This window comes from Chiloscyllium plagiosum, unplaced genomic scaffold, assembly GCF_037043375.1.
Source record: "Chiloscyllium plagiosum isolate Xiang-an unplaced genomic scaffold, Cpla_swu_hap1 HiC_scaffold_18, whole genome shotgun sequence".
NCBI classification, from domain to species: Eukaryota; Metazoa; Chordata; class Chondrichthyes; order Orectolobiformes; family Hemiscylliidae; genus Chiloscyllium; species Chiloscyllium plagiosum.
In genome coordinates, this window is record NW_028270156.1 from 3,007,814 (window position 1) to 3,029,015 (window position 21,202).

At 43.1% G+C, this 21,202-nt stretch overlaps 1 protein-coding gene across 15 annotated transcripts in view; it reads right to left on the reverse strand.

The window, feature by feature from the left end:
• ano1a (anoctamin 1, calcium activated chloride channel a) overlaps window positions 1–21,202 on the reverse strand; it is a 228,939-nt gene that overhangs the window by 38,639 nt on the left and 169,098 nt on the right. For all 15 annotated transcript variants that reach the window (XM_043705340.2, XM_087996249.1, XM_087996250.1 and 12 more), the window contains one exon: window positions 7,130–7,275. In XM_043705340.2, the coding sequence (XP_043561275.2) occupies window positions 7,130–7,275 (146 nt within the window). The remainder of the gene's footprint in view (window positions 1–7,129; window positions 7,276–21,202) is intronic.

Below are 21,202 nucleotides of genomic sequence, written 5' to 3' on the forward strand. Positions count from 1 at the left end.
TAGGAAGGATGCGAGTACATTGAAGAAGTTCAGAAGGTGTTCACAAGAATGGATCCAGGGATGAGAATGAGAATTTTCAGTTTGGGGATAAGTTGAAGAATGTAGGACAGTTTCTCCTGGAAAGTAAAAGACTAAGAGGATATCTGTTTGAAGTTTTCAAATTCATGAAGGGTCTAGACAGGGACAAACTACTCCCACTTCTAAAAGGGTTGAGAATGAGACGACGCACAATTGAAGTGATTCACAAAAGTAGCCAAAGTGACGGGAGGAAAAGAAACAGAGATTTCTGTCTTTGTTGTGTTGGGAGGGATGGGGTTCAAGGGCAGAGATGCGTGGAGATGTGCTGAAGGGCACTGTCAACCATGTGGGAAGAGAAATTGCCATCTTGGAAGGAGGCCATCTGGGATTTTCTAATGTGGAATTGGTCATCCTGGGAACAGATGCGGTGGAGGTGGAGGAGTTGGGAATAAGGAATGGCATTTTTACAGGAGGTAGGGTGGGAGGAGGTGTAGTCTAGGTAGCTGTGGGAGTTGGTGGGTTTCTAGATGTGTGTGGAGAAAGTGAGGTCTGCAGATGCTGGAGATCAGAGCTGAATATGTGTTGCTGGAAAAGCACAGCAGGTCAGGCAGCATCCAGGGAACAGGAGAATCGACGTTTCGGGCATAAGCCCTTCCTGAAGAAGGGCTTATGCCCGAAACGTCGATTCTCCTGTTCCCTGGATGCTGCCTGACCTGCTACGCTTTTCCAGCAACACATATTCAGTTCTAGATGTGTGTAGTTAGTTGGTCACCAGAGACGGTGATGGAGAGGTCCAGGGAGGGGAGGGAGGTGTCCACGATGATCCAGGTGAATTTGAGGTTGGGTTGAAAGATTTAGTGAAGTTGAGGAACTGTTCAACCTCCTTGTGGGAGCACGAGGCGACACTGATACAGTCATCGATGTTACAGAGGAACAGGTGGAGGGTGGTTTTGGCGTAACTGCAGAAGATGGACTGTTCCACGTACCTAACAGAGAGGCAGGCTCCCCTGCCACTACAGGAAGTGCAAAACCTGGGCCCACATCACTCCCCTCACCTCTGTCCAAGGCCCCAAAGGATCCTTCCACATCCAACAAATTTTCCTACCCCTCACCAATATCATCTACTGTATCTGTTGCACTCGATATGGTCTCCTCTACATTGGGGAGACAGGACGCCTACTTACGGATCATTTCTGAGAACATCTCTGGGACACCCGCACCAACCAACCCCACCACCCTGTAGCTGAACACTTCAACCCCCCCTCCCACTCTGGCTGAGGACATGCAGGTCCTGGGTCTCCTCCATCGCTAAACCCTAACCACCCGATACCTGTAGGAAGAACACCTCATCTTCCGCCTTGGGACTCTGCAAACACACGGGATCAGTGTGGATTTCATGAGTTTCCTCATTTTCCCTCCTCCCACATTGCCCGAGTCCCAAGCCTCCAACTCAGCACCGTCCTCATGACCTGTCCCTCACCTTTCCTACCTACCCGCTACCCCTCCTCCCCGATCTATCACCTTCCCCCTCACCTTCATCCGCCTATTGCATTCTCAGCTACCTTCTCCCCAAACGTAGCCCCCTCCCATTTAACTCCCAGCACCTCTAGCCCACTAGCCTCATTCCTGATGAAGGGCTTATGCCCAAAACGTCAACTCTCCTGCTCCTCAGATGCTGCCTGACTGGCTGTGCTTTTCCAGCACCACACTCTACTCATCACTTCTGGATCCCTGGAGACAATGCTGAATTCCAGGAATCGCCTGAAGATCTTCAGTGTACCACTCACTCATCACTGAGCATTTGGGTTAGTGGTATTCTTATGACATGTGGGATGCTGGTGTGACATAGACAAAGTAGACAACTTAGATGAGAGATAAAAGTTGACAAGTAAGAGGGAGCTGGACATAACCTAAATTCTTACATTGGAGATAGGGACACCATTCTGTTTAGTTTGACTATTCACACTGAACTTTTGACAAAAGATCCTAAACTTTGAGGAAATGATTTGAAGAATAAAAGCTAAGGTTTTGCATATAAAAGAAAAGTGAATCAATTTTTTTTTTTTACAAGGAACACTTAGATCTTGCTGTAAGACAATAAATGGAAAGGGTGACCTCAATTACAGCTGTGCCACAATAAAGTCTCTCTGAAGGATACCAATCATTATTTTAGTATTTTAAGTCCTCACTTAATGCTTCCTCATTTTCAAAAAACAGCTGGCTAAAGACCAGAGGATGAGCATGCCTGCTGCGTGTCCTAAACACTGAGCTGTAGTCAGGTTTGAAAGAGGTTATAAATATTTGTTGGAAGTTCAGGACAATGTAATTTGTCAGCAAGTTGGATGACAGCAGGAAGTTTCACAGCTTCACTGTTAGTGGGAAATGTTTTTTGTGAATGGGCCATTAAAACAGCAACAAACTGAAGTGTTCCAGTTTCACACTGCCACAATTGAGTCACAAGCAAGCAGGACCTTGGGACATTGTGGAAAACACACCCAAACCTGCAAGCGTGATACACTTATTCAGTACCTTTCTTACACCCATGATATACCAAAGCACTGGGGGTCAATTCATTTCTTTTCCTAATTACAGTAACAATATTTTTTCAAGAGCAAACCCGACAAATAATTTAAATGAACAATCCTATCCTTTGTTGGAGGGATGTCGACAGACATGTTCAGGAGGACAGTCCACCTTTACTTCCAATACTGCATGAAATGTTCATTCAACTTGATTTAATATCCCACCAGGACAGCAATGTAAGTGCCCTCAGAATCCCTCAGCTCTGTAGCCAAGTGTCAATGTGCCTGGGAGTGGGGCGAGAATCCACAGCCACATAACTTAAAAGATGGCAACACAGGAATGCACCTGAAGGTAAATTGATGACTTTGTTCCGAAAATGAAAAGGTGATCAATGGACAGCTTCCTATGTGCGAGTGAATGCACGATGTGTTGACTGTGAGAAACAGTTAGTAAGAAACAGCTAGTTGTTACAATCTGTGGCAGTTTAGGTGTGATCCTCACCACTGCACAGCAAGTCAAACAGGAATTGCACAAGGTTTTACTTGCTTTGAGAACACCACCACTCAGGAAGCATTTATCATCAAACACAGAGGGGTGAGGATATTCTCCATGAGCACAGAGCATCCCCCACCTCCCCTCCACACCATATTCTCTTTGGTGTCATCCGTACACTTACTAACCATGTCTCTAAAATCTCATCCAAATTGTTTATATAAATGGCAAACACAAATGGACGCAGTACCAATCTCTGTGGACCACCACCAGTCATCATGGGCCTCCAGTCCGAAAAACACTCCTCCACCACAACCATAAACCTTCTGTCTCCTACCATCAAACCAATGTTGTACCCAGCTGGTAACCTCACTCAATCTCCTGCGATCTAACTTTAGTTAGTCTATCTTATCAAAGGCTTTATGAAGGTCCATGTTAACATCTACAGGTCTGCCCTCAACCTTTTTGGTAACTTCCTCAAAGTGATCAAATTTGAGAGTCGGGATTTCCCTTACAAACTGATTATCCCTAATTATTCCTTGCCTCTCCCAAATGAGTGTAGATTGTACCTTTCAGGATAATCTCCAACAATTTACCCACTACCGATGTCCGGTTACACAGGTTTATAGCTCCGCCTTTGCTTAACAGCCTTTCTTAAATAAAGACACAACATTAGCCTTCTTACATTCCTCAGGTACCTCACCCGTGGTACAGGTAATTCAAATATCTCTGAGGGACCCTGCAATTTCTTCCCCAACTTCCCATAATATCATGGAATACACTCGATCAGGTCCCAGAGATTTATCCACCATGATGTTTTCTAAGACCTCCAGCACCTCATTTTCTGTAATATGGACTGTTCTCAAAACATCAGAATTTATTTGCATGCTCTCTCGCCTCCATTTCTTTTCCACAATATACTCTGACATGAAATATTCATTTAGTATCTGTCATTACCTGATATTCAACACACAAAGTCTCGTTATCTTCAAAGGGGTTGTATTCTCTCTAGTTGCTCCTTTGCTCTTAATGTACTTTTAGAATCTCTTTGGAATATTCTTTATCTGCCAGAGCCAACTCATACCCCCTCTTTGCCCTCCCGATTTCCTTAACAATGCTCCTATATTCAAGAGATACTGTTAAAATCAATTGTCTGTATCTGATATGTCATTCTTATTCTTGACCAGAATCTCAATATCTTTATTCATCCATTACTCTCCACTCTGATCAGCTTTACCCTTCACTCCATCCGAAGCATAACGCCTCTGAACTCTCATTATCACACTTTTGAAAGCCTCCCACTGGTCAGTCATCCCTTTACCGGTAAACAATGTACTCCTTAGAGAGCACCCCTGCGAGGCCCACCTGTCATTTTCCAACATTAGAATGGAGCAAATGGTGATACTTGTCAATACGACACAGTGTCCATGAGATGGGCTCTCACACCAAGTGGCTAGAATGGCTGAGCAACTCCAGCACAATTCCAGAACACGTCAGTGGATCCAGGATGAAGCAGTTCTGAACTGATGACATTAAAGTGTCATTTCTGCAGCTACAAACAGCTACTCCATCTGCACAAGGTGTTGCCTCTCGAAATGGTCAAGAGCAAACATTTGACAAAGGGGGAAGACCCCGGTATTTGGGTCAAACTAACATGCTGGGAATTTGCAGACTGCAAACGATTTAATGGATTTGACAATGCTTCCTGCTTGTGTCAAGTTAAATTTCCCAATCAAGTTCTTTGCTTCTCACATCAAGAATGAACAAATCTCAGATTGCCAATTGCAACTAGAAGACAGTTCATGACATACAGCAAGAGCACGAGGGGTGGGAGGACAGCACGAGAGAGGCGGACTCCTTCGTACACAACGTTGCTGAAGTGAACTGAACACAATGGTTTTCTGTAGTAGGACCACAGGGAAATCCTGGATAAGTTGAATGATTACAGAGTGAGGGCTCAGGGAATTCCTCCAAGTTGGGAATAGCTTGGAAAAAGCCAGTCACAATTAATGTTCAGTGCAGCAGAGAGTGGGGCTTGAAAGCCCAGTGATAAGTAATGGTTATGTCAGTGGAACTGTAATTCAGAATCCCAGGCTAATGTCTGAGGACATTGGCTCAAATCCCAGAGTGGCAGAAGCCAACTTTTGAATTCAATGATAAAAAATATCTGGAATTTTAAAAATGCCCATTGACGATCATGTGACAACTGTCCATTTGGCTCACTAACATCTTTTACTAAAGGAAATCTGCCATCCTCACCTGGTCTGACCTACATGCGACTCCAGATCCACAGTAAGGTCTAGTTAAGGATGGGTATTAATTGCTGGCTTGGAATTTACAAACAAGAAAACATACTGGCCTGGTGATATGGAAACATTTCTGAGCATGGGTTGAAATACAATTCAAGAATCCAGAGGAGCATTGTTCCAGAAAAGGAAGCTACAAACATTGACCACCAGAGCAGGAGCAGCTGCTGGGGCAGTGCATGACAAAGGAACTTTCAAGGCCATGTCATTGACTTGCAATTGGTCTCAGTTGCATTTGACAGAGTCTGTGAGGTGTGAGACCAGAGTCTAATCAAATGGCCTCTGTTCCACAACAATTCTATGAACTACTCCAAGTAGAGAACAATTGCATGGCGATAGGAAAATGACAGGTGAGTGGATATCCAAGCTGATGGGTTGAATGGCTTCCTCTGTGTTGTATCATTTTTTGGATTGTGTACACATTGTTGCAAACAACAATAGTTTAACATAGTCATATGCAGGTGGGTTTATTATAAATAGAATTGTGAAGGCAAATCCTACTTTAAAACCAATATTTCATATTGCTTGAAATTTGCTCAATAAGTGGGCAGGTCAACGTGATCACTAATCTAACAAATTCTTACACAGAACAGAACGAATTGCAGACGTTACATCAGCCTGATATTATTTAGCAAAACCTCAGGAAAATGGATAAGTTGAACAGCCTTTTCTATCAAGGCCTCCTAACACCTGTGAAACTGATCTTCAATGACTGTGATAGCAACAAGATATTGTCACAGCATTTCAACATGAGCTCAGACACTCCACAGCCAGCGGTGCTTTTTTTTTAATAAAAAAGGAACATGCAACAGGAATTTCTGGGTCCACTCCACACACATGGAAAACAGCAGTAGTTTAGGGAATTTGGAAAATTAAGTCAAGGAGAGTCAGTACAGTGAATCCCACATTCTGGAAGTTGGCAAAGCTTTAACATACACCTGACCAGTTCGGTCTGTTACTCAGAGCTACGCAGAATGCAGTTTATTACCAAAAGAACAGTCACATCTGAAATAACACTTAATAGGATGCCTGGTTCAAAGCTGTGCTCAGAGAAGTACACAAACTTGCAAATTTTCCAGAGTTAATTGTAATTATAAATTTTAACAGAGCTATTCCTGTGAGAGCAAGGGGGAGGTGGAAAGGGAGAAGTGGGATGGAGGTGGGGGGGGGAGAAAATGAAGAAATGGTGGAGTCTGCACCCCCCGTCCCCAGTACGGCTTGCCATGGTGTTCCTTTGCATGACTGATTCCTTGCCGTCTTCAAACTGAACCAGAAATGAAACTGAACCAGAAAAGATCATATGTTGCTACTGTCCTCCCATCAGCTCCCAGCATGGGGCACGAGTGTATGCCCTGTTTTGCCCTGACATTATCAAAACCAATTTGGAGAGATCTGTTGTGTCTCAAACATACACAGGTAACAAACATTATTAAAAGAAAACTAAATCTTTGAGAAGTAGATGATGAAACTCACCTGTTGGAAGTATACCTGCCGATTTCCATACAAAACATCCTTCCTCTCATCATTACATTTGCTAATCTTACAAGGGAGGTGTTTATCTTACTAAGTGTGGCCATTTCAATATTTCATCCTTAAGGACAAGCCCCACCCACATTATTTGCTTTCCCTTTGTTTCCTGCACTGAACAGAAAAACAAACAAAAACCATAATTGCTGGAAAAGCTCAGCAGGTCTGGCGCATCTGTGGGGAGAAATCAGAGTTAACGTTTTGGGTGGGGTGACCCTTCCTTGGAAGGGGATTCACTATCCTGCAATTTAATGAATACTCACTCATCTCCATATACTCTGGAGTCAGACCAGCAAATGGCTCCAGATTGTAGTCGATTTCATATTGCTGCGGTGCCTTACAATTGTTCTCCGTTTCCAATTTGGCTTCTCTTTTTGCCTTTATATACCGGATCAGCTTCTTCAATTTCCTGAAATGCAAGAAATGAGAGCCGAGTTATTGAAACTGGCACATGCTGACTGAAACCAGATACAAGTTTCAACAGGGTGACACGAGAGCGTATTGAATTTTAAGAATCTGCTTATGGGATGAAGTAGTCAGTGGCTGGGCCATTCCTAATTGCCCAGAGGGCAGTTAAGAATCAGCCACTTTGCTGTGGGTCTGGTGTCACACGATGGCCAGGCCAGATAAGGACAGTAGATTTCCTTCCCTGAACGACATTAGTGAATGGCTTTTTCTGGCAACCGACAATGGCTTTATGGTTACTATTGGGCTAGCTTATTGATTTCAAATTTCACCACCTCCCACGATGGGCTCAAACACATGCCCCCAGAACATGGGCCCAAGGTTCTGGATTGTTTGGCCTGTGACATCATCATTACACCACTGCCTCCCTGATCGGAGATGCAAATTGTTGCACGTAGACTTTCATGACAAAAAATCACAGCTCAGGTTTTCCCCTCCCACCAATACTCCCAATCAATTAATAACCAAACTAGTTGATTAATTTCATAAGTTACCGTGTGATTTGAGCTCTTAGCAATTGGGTTTATTGATGCAATGTCATTACTTGCTGGTCTTATACATCACATAGCAACATACAAACTAGAGGCAGGATTGGGTCACTCAGACCCTCAAACCTGCACTACCATCCAACAAAGATCACAGCTGGTCTGACACTCTGCATTCCTCCTCCTCTTCCCCCACCCTCTGCCTCTCAATATGTATGATGAAAGGTTATTGAATATTTGTCAACCTTGGCATTAAAAAATCAAGACTCCAAAGACTCTCAATCCTCAAAGAAAATAGTTATTTTCATCTCTGCTTGAAATGACGGTGTCGCTGGTTTTTAGACCAACATTCCTAGTTCCAGATTGTCCCACAAGAGGAAACATCCTTCTCACATCCGCCTGCTCACGACTGCCCAGGACCTTCCATTTGAATCAAACCACTGATCCTTCTAAACTCCAGCAGACACAGAGCTGACCCATCCCACCTTTCCTTGTATGATGACGTGCCCATATCTGGCTATTACTCATGGTATAAGGTCAGAGCAGATGGAACAACATGCGCATGGAGATCTGTCAAACACACACACAGATTATGGGCCGGACATTCGACACTTCGAGCTTCTCACCATTCAGTATGAGCTCAGCTGCCCTCAGTTCATATTCCTACTTACCGTGGATAAGCTTTGATGCTGGTCACCCACACAACAGGCAGGGACACTGGCTCAGTATACACACAGAGATTGGTGTGTGGAGGGTGCAAGGAATTTGGGTGTGGAGAGTGGGAATGAGTGGCAGCAGCAAGTTTGTAACTTGCTCATTTTCCATCAGATAGTTAACTTAGCAGCTTCACTATAAAATTAATAAGGAACTGGTGGAAGAATATATTGAAAATGTGAAGATGTTACACCAACTATTACATAATACACATTGAATCTCAATAGATGCAAGGTTACAGTCAAACCAGAAACTCCACAGTGAAGACAGAAATCAAAGATCCAAACCAAGCTGTCATTGTTGCTTCAGACATCAGCTGAGAGTTTAAAAGAGGATTAGAGTGTTTAATGTTATGACGACTGGATTGAGAAAATTATTGAAGGAATTATATTTAAAATATTAGCAGAATATTGACCTACCCATCATCATCTTGGTGCCAAGGAATGAAGGGTTTAAACAGATCCTTATGGAGGTCAAAAGGTTTTAGAAGTTTTAAAATGTACATGTTACTTTAGAAAGATAAACTGAAGATTAATTGATTAATTTAGAATTTATACAGATGATTTGGAATTGGGGGATATGTACGGTGTAAACATTTGCTGATGACACTGAGTGGCAGAGCAAAATGTGCAGAGTGGAGAGACTTTGCAGAGGAACATAGATACATTGAGTGAGTGGGCAAAGGTCTGGCAGATGGAATACAATGTTAATACATGTGAAGTCATACATTTTGGTAGGAGTACCAGCAAAATAGATTATTACTTGAATGGTAAAACATTGTAGCTTGCTGCTGTGCAGAGGGACCTGGGTGTCCTTGTGGATGAATCACAGAAGGTTGGTCTGCAGGTACAACAGGTAATTAGGAAGGCAAATGGAATTTTGTCCTTCATTGCTAAAGGGGTTGAGTTTAAAAGCAGAGAGGTAATGCTACAACTGTACAAGGTGCTGGTGAGGCCACAGCTGGAGTAGTGTGTGCAGATTTGGTCTCCTTAAGGAAGGATGTACTGACACTGGAAGGAGGTGCAGAGGTGGTTCACTGGGTTGGTTCTGGAGTCGAAGGGGGTAGTTTATGAGGAGGCGCCAAATAGATTGGGATTATATTCAATCGCATTCAGAAGAATGAAGGGGTATCTTATAGAAACATAAAATTATGAAGGAAATCAATAAAATAGAAATAGAGACAGGATGTTTCCACTGGCAGGTGAGACTAGTACAAGAGGACATGGTCTCAAGATTAAAGGAAGCAGGTTTAGAACTGAACTGAGAAGGAACTTATGACACGCAGATTGGTGGAGGAGCAGAAAGTATAATGGACTGTCAGAGAATACAGGAGGATATAGATAGACTGGAGAGTTGGGTGGAAAAGTGGCAGATGGTTGTCAATCCTGACAAATGTGAGGTGATGCATTTAGGCAAGACTAATTCTAGAGCAAATTATACAATGAACGGAAGAGCCTTGGGAAAAATTGATGAGCAGAGAGATCTGGGAGTGCAGGTCCATTGTACCCTGAAGGTTGCTGCACAGGTGGATAGAGTGGTCAACAAGGCATATGGTATGCTTGCCTTCATTGGATGGGGTATTGAGTACAAGAGTTGGCAAGTCATGTTAAAATTATACTAGACATTGGTTCGGCCGCATTTAGAATACTGTGTACAGTTCTGGTTGCCACATTACCAAAAGAATGTGGACGCTTTGGAGAGGGTGCAGAGAAGGTTTACGAGGATGTTGCCTGGTATGGAAGGTGCTAGCTATGAAGAGAGGTTGAGTAGGTCAGGTTTATTTTCATTAGACAAAAGGAGATTGAAGGGGGACCTGATTAAGGTTTACAAAATCTTGAATGGTCTAGACAGGATAAATAGCGATAAACGTTTTCCCAGGGTGAAGGATTCATGCTTTCAAGGTGAGAGGTGGAAAGTTTAAGGAGGATACACGCGGTAAGTACTTCACACAGAGAGTGGTGGGCATTTGGAACGCGTTGCCAGCAGAGGTGGTAGAGGCAGGCACGATGGATTCATTTAAGATGCACCTGGACAGATGCATGAGTAGGTGGGGACCAGAGGGATACAGATGCTTAGGAATTGGGCGACAGGTTTAGACAGAACATTTGGATCGACTCAGACTTGGAGGGCCGAAGGGCCTGTTCCTGGGCTGTAAATTTTCTTTGTTCTTTGAACTTCTTCACCTCGAGGGTTGTTAATCTATGGAATTCCTTGCCCAGGGAAGTAGTTGATGCTACTTCAGTAATCTCTTTTAAAGCTAAGGGAGATAATTCCTTGACTTTTCAAAGAAGTAACGGACATTTTTATAACACTGTTGAGTGGAGCTGAGTCCATGAGACGATTAGCCATGATCTTATTGAGGGGCAGAGCAGGCTCGAAGGGCCAGACGGCCAACTCCTGCTCCTAGTTTGTACGTTCTGATGTACAAAAATAAATCAATTTATCATGGCAACAGATTCGAAGACCAAAAACTATTTACATTTGAATCCACTGTTTAGAAGCATCAGTTGAATGGAATAAAGGCAAACTAAATCCTTTTAGAACTTCAGCCTCCGGTCCGGTCTGTTCACGACTACTACAGAGGATCTCTGTAATGTGCATGTGTTTGTCAAACTCTGACTTTTCCTTGTTCCTGGGAGCTCCATGGAGATGCAAATTCAACTTATAATACTGTAACATTTTTCTTGGTTAGAGAATCAAGTTCATTTTTCTCTTAGCAATCCATGGAGTCATTGTCAGAGTCACAGAAACAGCCTTTTCAGTCCAGGCTGAACATAATCCCAGAATAATCTAGTCCCACCTGCCTGCTCCTGGCCCATATCCCTCCAAACCTTTTCTATCCAGATAGCCATCCGAAATGTTTTTGAAAGTAATGAGTGTATAAATGCTCAGCATATCCAAATACTCCAAATCACTCTCTCCAGCAATAAAATAATGCTTGAAAGCTCATCCAGATTTAAAAACTTAAATTATGAATTTGCCTGCTTTCCACAGACAGTGGGCACAAGTATCTGAAAACAATTCACAATTCAATCATTTTACTGAGTGATATTTCCTGACAATGGGAACCGCGATGCGGAGGTGCCGCTGTTAGACTGGATAAAGGGTTGGAAAAAGTCAGAGGTCCCACAACACCAGACTATTAGTCCAACTGGTTTATTTAAAATCACAAGCTTTCAGGGTGCTGCTCTTTTGTCACCTGATTGAAGGGGCAGCGCCCAAAAAGCTTGTGATTTCAAATAAACTTGTTGGATTATAACTCTGTGTGACTTCTGACTTTGACAATGGGAACTGCATTGGACCCTGAATCAAAGTCACTAGCTTAAATTACAGACCCAATTCAAACCTCAGTTACAACAAGGATTACAAAAAAATAGTGGTGCGTTTTGGGATAGTCTTTAACTTCAGGCATATTGAAGGGTCGGTTTTAGAATTTGGCTGATGACCAGCCTGAGCAAAGGGGGATTTGTGAAAAGGGAGGACCAGATTATTGTGCTTTCAGACTGCAGCAGAGGCTTCTGTGTTTACAGTGGCTAGGCAGATTGTTTCCAAAGATATTGAGAATTTTGGCTTACAAACTGTTCTACTGAAAACATTACAGCGCAGTACAGGTCCTTCGGCCCTCGATGTTGCAGCGCCCTATGAACCCAATCTGAAGCCCATCTAACCTACACTATTCCATTCTGGTCCATATGCCTGTCCAATGACCATTTAAATGCCCTGAAAGTTGGTGAGTCTACTACTGTTGCAAGCAGTATGTCCCACGCCTGTACTACTGAGGAAAGAAACTACCTCTGACGGCTGTCCTATATCTATCACCCCTCAATTTATAGCTAGCCATCACCATCCGAGGAAAAAGGCTCTCACTGTACCCCCGATTTAACCCGCTGATTATCCTATATGTTGCAATCAGAGGGTAAATCATAAATGTTATGCTTTAAAATTACCCACTTCGAAGGTAAAAATGAGTTGGAATCTTAAGGATTGAGACTTAACATTGCTTTCTGAATACAGTGATCCCATGCTTAATTTTCTTGGAGACAGGCAGGGAGGGAGTAGTGTTTCGAAGATAATCTACAGACTCTCAAGCTGCCAGAATCCAGGGGAGAGAGAAAGATAGCAATTAGAGGCTGGAAGTCTCAATAGTTCACTGCACAGGAATTTGGGTGGGAGTCAGAAAAGACCAAATACGTAAAGATTTGAAATGAAGCTTCAGGATATGTCGACTTACTGCTTGAGTGAAAATTGCCAGAGGGAAAAACATACACTGAAAGACCAACTGCGTGGTTAAATATTACCAGGGCAAGAAATGAAAGGAAATAAATGTTTGGGAGCTGAGAAACTTTGGACTGGGGCCAAAAATTGAACTGGTTTGAGAAAATCCTGTCAGTGAAATTTTCAATTGCACTAAAAAGGACAGGGGAAGTTCTATCCTGTACTTTCATCTCTCTTACAGAAATAAGGTTTGGTCAACAGTGCTTTTAGTTTGCCTGTTATGCAAATGTATTTAAAAATGAAATCTATTATCCTTTCAACTAGAAGTTGTATTTTTCTTTAAAACGTTACTGGTCACTACAGGGATTCTGCAGGAAACTGGAATGGGGCAGGCAGGTGGCCCCACCTTCCACTCATTTATCAAGATTGATATTCCTCATTCTTTAAACACAATGCACTCACGATAAAACTAGTATCAGCTGAACATAGTTTCACTTTTTATGAATTTTATGATGGTGGTAAAAATATAAACTGAATTTTCTGTCTGTACCAGATGCAGGGATGTGGTGCAACTGTACAAAAAGCAGTCAAGAAGTGGGTCTCCTCATTCCATTTGGGAGTTGGTTTAGCTACACAGGTTTAGTCTTCATGTGAAGTAGCAGCTACTTTTTACTAAAAGTGTAAAAACACTAACGTAGGGACACCTAGTTGTAAAGGCTGTGTGTGTCCTTGATAAGTATGTACCTGTCAGGCAGGGAGGAAGTGGTCGAGTGAGGGAGATATGCTTTACTAAGGAAGTTTAATGAGAAAGTGAGGTCTGCAGATGCTGGAGATCAAAGCTGAAAATGTGTTTCTGGAAAAGCGCAGCAGGTCAGGCAGCATCCAGGGAACAGGAGAATCGACGTTTCGGGCATAAGCCCTTCTTCAGGAATCCTGAAGAAACGTCGATTCTCCTGTTCCCTGGATGCTGCCTGACCTGCTGTGCTTTTCCAGCAACACATTTTCAGCTAAGGAAGTTTAATCCCTTGTCAAGAGAAAGGAGGCGGCTTATGTTAGAATGAGGCATGAAGGCTCAGTTAGGGAGCTTGAGTGTTACGAGTTAGCCAGAAAAGATCTAAATTGAGCATAAAGAGCAGCCAGGAAGGGACGAGAAGTTGTTGACAGATAGGATCAAGGAAAACCCTAAAACTTTCTATAGATATATCAGGAATAAAAGAATGACTAGAGCAAGATTAGGGTCAATCAAGGACAGTAGTGGAAAGTTGTGCATGGAGTCTGAGGAGATAGGGGAAGCGCCATTGGAATACTTTTAATCAGTATTCACACAAAAAAATACAATGTTGTCATGAGATACAGGTTACTAGACAAGACGGGATTGAGGTGCACAAGGCAGTGGTGTTAGCAATTCTGGCAAGTGTGAAAATAGACAAGTCCCCTGGGTTGGATGGGATTTATCCTAGCATTCTCTGGGAAACTAGTGAGGAGATTGCAGAACTTTGATATTTATATCATTGTCTACAGGAATAGTGCCACAAGACTGGAGAATAGCAAATGTTCAAGAAGGGGAGTAGAGCCAATCCTGGTAATTATAGACCAGTGAGCCTTATTTCGATTGTGGGCAAAGTGTTGGAAAAGGATTATAAGAGATAGGATTCATAATCATCCAAAAAGGAATTAGTTGATTTGAGATAGTCAACACTGTTTTGTGGAGGGTAGATCGTGCCTCACAAACCTTATTTTGTGTTCTTTGAGAAGGTGACCAAACAGGTGGAGGGTAAAGCAGTCGATGTGGTGTACATGAATTTCAGTAAGGCAATTGATAACGTTCTCACGGTAGACTATCGAACAAAATATGGAGGCACGGGATTGAGGGTGATTTAGTGGTTTGGATCAAAAATTGGCGAGCTGAAAGCCGACAGAGGGGATGGTTCATCTTGGAGTTCAGTTATTCGTGGTGTACTGTAAGGATCTGTTTTGGGTCCATTGTTGTTTGTCACTTTTATAAATGACCTGGATGAAGTCATGGAAGGATGGGTTAGTAAATTTGCAGATGACGCTAAGGTTGGTAGAGTTGTGGATAGTGCTGCAGGATGTTGCAGGTTACAGGGGACATAGATAAGCTGCAGAGCTGGGCTGAGAGGTGGCAAATGGAGTCTAATGCAGACAAGTGCGAGGTGATTTACTTTGGAAGGTGGAACAGGAATGAAAAGTACCGGGCTAATGGTAAGATTCTTGGTAGTGTAGATGAACAGAGATCTCAATGTCCGTGTACATAGATCCCTGAAAGTTGCCACCCAGGTTGATAGAGTTGTTAAGGTGGTGTAAGGTGTGTTAGCTTGTATTGGTAGAGGAATTGGGTTTCAGAGCCACGAGGTCATGCTGTTGTTGCAAAAAATTCTGGTGCGGCTGCACTTGGAGTATGGCGTACAGTTCTGGTCATCACATTCCAGGAAGGATGTGGAAGTTTGGAAAGGGTTCAGAGGAAATTTAGTAGGATGTGGCCTGGTATGGAGGGAAGGTCTTACGATGACAGGCTGAGGGATTTGAGGCTGTTTTCATGACAGAGAAGGTGGTTAAGAGGTGCCTTAATTGAGACACATTATAATCAGAACATTAGATAGGGTGGAGAGAGAGAGCCTTTTTCCTCAGATGGCAATGGCTAGCACGAGGGGGCATAGCTTTAAATTGAGGGGTGATGGATATAGGACAGATGTCAGAGGTAGTTTCTTTACTCAGTTGGGGCATGGAATGCACGGCCTGCAACAGTAGTATACTCACCAACTTTAAGGGCATTTAAATGCTCATTGGATAAACATATGGCTGAAATTGGAATAATTTAGAATAGATAGGCTTCAGATTATTGCACTGACCTGTGGAACCATCGAGGGCTGAAAGACCTGTACTGCGCTGTAATGTTCTTTGTTTTAAGGTTGTGAGAGTAGACAGACAGACAGACAGACAGACAGACGGCTTCACTTAATGCTGTAATGTCAATAATTGGAAACTAAACATGGAGACAGTTGCAGTGTCAAAGTAAGGTTATGGAAGGTCATCCTCTTGCCCCTTGCCACAGGTAAACACCATGTGTATTTTTATACATTATAGCTTAATTCTTTCAAAATGGCTACAGCGAGTAAAATGATACAAGAAGTATCTGAGGAGGAAGAGATGGACTTGAATGACAATAGCATTTTTCACAACCTCAGTTGTTGTATTGGGACAACCAATTAGGGCATAGTCAAGTCCTCCCAAAGCCAATTAAGTTATGACCAAACAAACTTTCAGGTACAAAAACAAATTGCTGATGCAACTCAGGAGGACTGGCAGCATCTGTGGTGAGAAATGAGAGTTAATGTTGCGAGTCCAGTGACCCTTCCTCAGAGCTGGTTGAGTCAATGGACTCCATGTTAACTGTATCCCTCTCTCTCTCTCTCTCTCTCTCCACAGATACTTCTGAACCTGCAGAGTGTCTCCAACAATTGTTTTGTTTCGAATTACCAGCATCTGCAGTGCTTTATGAAAACAAAACGTTTCAGGGAGAGGGCAAGGGGAAAACATTAACTTGTACTGGGCAGGATGTTAGTTCTTCCAAGATGTGGAGATGTTGGTGTTGGACTGAGGTGGACAAAGTTTAAAAATCACAACAGCAGGTTATAGTCCAACAGATTTATTTGGAGTACAAGCTTTTGGAGCGTTGCTCCTTCATCAGGCAACTAGTGACCTGATGAAGGAACAGTGCTCCGAAAGTTGAACTTCCAAATAGACCTGTTAGACTATAACCTGGTGTCGTGTGATTTTTAAACTTATTTTTGCTAAAGTTGAGTTGTTGGATTGGGATCAACAGCAAATTTAACAGTGCAGCAGTTCCTCAGTGCTGAGCTGAATTGTCAGTTCTGATTTTGTCCTCAAGGCTCTGTCACAGGATTTGAACCTATAACCTTCTTTCTCAGATGGGTTCTACATCAATATGCAGTAGACACCTGTCACATAAAGAGCAGAGAAGTGTGGGTAGAGAGAACTTGTATGATGACATTCAATTGTGTGCTAACAGAAAGGAAAACTCAAGGTAATTCTCAGTCATTCAACTTGCAGATACATGAGTTTTCCCAGATTACGGTGTTAATACAATTGTGTTTGACAATGTAAAACTTGACGAAAAACAAACTATTCATCATCTTCATCTGGTAAACTAAACAGACAAAAAGGATTTTAAAAATACACATATCACTCCAAATGAATTAGCATGGCAGTGTCGCTATTTGGAACTTTAGTCGGAGGTTTCAGTTTTGTTTAGAGACTGAGGAAGCTGGGATTTTTCCCCTCCGAACAGAGGTGGTTAGAGTGAAATTTAATAGACATGTTCAGAATGATGCAACGTTGATAAGGAGTATATACATTTCTCCAGACAGGAGGGTCAGTAACCAAAAGGACACATTTCAGACAAATTGGCAAAAACCCAGAGAGGAGTACTATGATCTGTAATTTTTTGGGGAGGGGGTACAGGTGGGGATGCCCACAGCAGATTTAATTGAAGCTTTGGAAAAGGACTTGCATATGTTTCCTTTGTCAATTATTTATTCAAAGTTATGGGAGACAAATGGATAGCCCTTTCAATGGGTTGGCATGGGCACAGTGATTAGAACAGTCTGTTGCCATGCCATAGGGCTCAGGGTTTCAGGGAGGTGGCAGTGACACTATATTCAGAGATCCCAGTTCGTGATGTGCAGAGACAGGGTTAAATCCAAGATAAATGTTTGGAGTTTAACATCACTAAATCAGAGCAAAATCTGGAATTGAAAGCTAGTCTTAGTTTCATGACCACCATCACTACCAAAGACCATAAGACATAGGAGTGGAAGTAAGGCCATTCGGCCCATCGAGTCCACTCCGCCATTCAATCATGGCTGATGCGCATTTCAGCTCCACTTACCAGCGTTCTCCCCGTAGCCCTTAATTCCTCGAGACAACAAGAATCTATCAATCTCGGCCTTGAAGACATTTAGCGTCCCGGCTTCCACTGCACTTCGTGGCAATGAATTCCACAGGCCCACCACTCTCTGGCTGAAGAAATGTCTCCGCATTTCTGTTCTGAAATGACCCCCTCTAATTCTAAGGCTGTGTCCACGGGTCCTAGTCTCCTCGTTTAACTGAAACAATTTCCTAGCATCCACCTTTTCCAAGCCATGTATTATTTTGTACGTCTCTATTAAGTCTCCCCTTAATCTTCTAAACTCCAACGAATACAATCCCAGTATCCTCAGCCGTTCCTCATATGTTCAAAAAACCCACCTGGTGCTCTTTAGGGCAGGAAATCTGCCATCCTTACCTGATCTGGCCTACATGGGATTCCAGACCCACAGCAATGTGCTCTATTCTTAACTACCTTCCAAATTGCCTGAGCAAGCCACTCAGCTTGAGGGCTAAGAATAGGCAACAAAGGTTGACCTTGCCAGTGACACCCACATCTTGTGAAAGGTCAAATTCAGCAAATTCTCTGATGTGGCTATATCATGAGGACAGTCACTTGCAACCTTTCCTGGTGGTTTCCAACAAGATCAGAAATACTGCAATGAAACATCATGAATTTGGTGAGATGATATATAACAAAGAAAATTTACAGCCCAGGAACAGGCCCTTCAGCCCTCCAAGCCTGCACTGTACTGTCTGAACCTATCGGTCAATTCCTAAGCATCTGTATCCCTCTGCTCCCCCCCCCAACCCCCCACCTACTCATGCATCTGTCCAGACATCTTAAATGAATCTATTTGCCTGCCTCTACCATCTCTGCTGGCAATGCGTTCCAAATGCCCACCACCCTCTCAGTGTGAAGTACTTGCCGCGTGTATCCTCCAACATTCCACACCTCACCTTGAAAGCGTGACCTCTCGTTGTTGAATCCTTCACCCTGGGAAAAAGCTTATCGCTATTTATCCTGTCTAAACCCTTTGTGATTTTGTAAGCCTCAATCAGGTCCCCCTCAATCTCCTTTTTTCTAGTGAAAATAAACCTAACCTACTCAACCTCTCTTCATAGCTAGCACCTTCCATACCAAGCAACATCCTCGTAAACCTTCTCCACACCCTCTCCAAAGCATCCACATCCTTTTGGTAATGTAGCGACCAGAACTGTACACAGTATTCTAAATGTGGCCGAACCAATGTCTTGTACAATTTTAACATGACCTGCCAGCTCTTATACTCAATACCCTGCCCAATGAAGGCAAGCATACTATATGCCTTCTTAGCCACTCTATCCACCTGTGCAGCAACCTTCAGGGTACAATGGACCTGCACTCCTAGATCTCTCTGCCCATCAACTTTTCCCAAGGCTCTTCCATTCATTGTATAATTTGCTCTTGAATTAGACTTGCCTAAATGCATCACCTCACATTTGTCAGGATTGAAAGCCATCTGCTACTTTTCTGCCCAACTCTCCAGTCTATCTATATCCTCCTGTCTTCCCTGACAGTCCCTTATGCTTTCTGCTACTCCACCAATTTTTGTCATCTGCAAACTTGCTGATCATACCAACAGTGCCCTCTTCCAGATCATTTATGTATATCACAAGCAACAGTGGCCCCAGCACTGACCCCTGTGGAACACCACTGGTCACCTTTCTCCATTTTGAGAAACTCCCTTCAACTACTACTACTCTGTCTCCTGTTGCTCAACCAGTTCTTTATCCACCTAGCTAGAACATCCGGCATCTTGTGGTTTTTCTGTTTCTCAGTGATATGTGGAGGATAAAGACATGAGGGATAAAGTGATTGATGCAAGTTCAGTATATTTGAAAATATACTGATTTAATTGTAAATACTGATGATATCTTAGGAACTGGCCTGGCCAGGCCACTGCAGTAGACAATGAAGGGATTGAAACAACACGCACAAAGAGACAAGATTCCTCAGAGACGGGCAGGTATTAATCAACTCCTTTTTACAGTAATGCACTGGAACCCTTTCTTAACCAGCTTCTCAGTAACATACAGGATATGAGCAACATCTCAAAAATAGCTGTAAATCGGGAAATGGAGGGGGAGGGAGGGAGGAATTCAAGAAAATTATAATCACCAGGAATGTGGAATTAGCAAATTCTTGGAGTTGCATGTTCCAGGCCTCAGACTTGAGGGGTTTCCCCCCCCCCCCCCCCAAGTGCCTTAAATGTGGCCACAGATCATTGATGCAATGGTTTTAAATTTTCCCAAATTCCCTACATTTAATGAAAGTTTCATTTTATCAGAAATTAGCACATTAACTCCTTTATTCAAAAGGTTAGGTAGACAGGAAGCAGGAAATTACAGACAGCTTAACATCGCACATTGGGAAAATGTTAAAGCAATTATAAAAAGGAGTTATACCAGGACGCAGTTATGCTCAAGGTAATCAGGCAGAGTCAACATAGCTTTGTGAAAGCAGAAATCATCTTTTGAATGTCAGGGAACACTAAAATTAATTCATTGGTTGAGGACATCACTGGCTAGACAGCATTTATTGTCCATCCCTAATTATCCAGAGGGTAGTTAAGAATTGAGCACGTTGCTGCGGGTCTGGAGTCACATGTAGGCCAGACCAGGTAAGGATGGCAGATTTCCTTTCTTGAAGGACATTAGTGAATGTGTTTTTCTGACAATTGCTTTATAGTTATTATTGGACTAGCTTATTATTGATTACAAATGTTGCCATCTTCCAAGATGAGGCGCTTTTCCGAAAGGATGTTAGTGAACCAGGTGGGCTTTTCCTGACAATAGACAATGGATTCATCACCATTAGACCCAATTCCAGATTGCTTATTGAATTCAAATTTGACTATTTTGCCAGGGCAGGATTCGAACCCTGGCCTCAGTGCATTACTTGGGTCTCTGGATTAATAGGTGGTGGTGAGATTTGCAGATGCTGGAGATCAGAGTTGAAAAGTATGGCGCTGGAAAAGCCCAGGTCAGGCAGCATCCGAGAAGCAGGAGAATTGATGTTTCGGGCATAAGCCCTTCATCAGGAATGTGGGGGAGGGAACAGGGAGATAAATAGGAGGGGTATGGGCAGGGGAGGGGAGGGGAGGAAGGTAGCTGGGAAGGCGATAGGTAGATGCAGGTGGGGGGGGGCGTGATGGTGATATGTTGGAGCGGATAGGTGGGAAGGAAAATGGATAGGAAGGGCAGGTCAAGAGGGTGGTCTTGAGTTGGAGGGTTGGATCTAGGATGAGGTGGAGGGGGAAAAGAGGGGATGAGGATACTGGGGAAAACCGATGTTTGGTGCATGTCCCCCAGAGATGTTCCCTGAAACGTTCTGCAAGTTGACGTCCGATATCCCCAATGTAGAGACAACCACATCAAGGATAATGGATACAGTAGATGAGATGTTTGGATGTGCAGGAAAATCTCCGCTGGATGTGGAAGGATCCTTGGATGGAGGTGAAGGAGGAGGTGCAGGCACAGGTCTTATACCCCTTGTGGCAGTAAGGG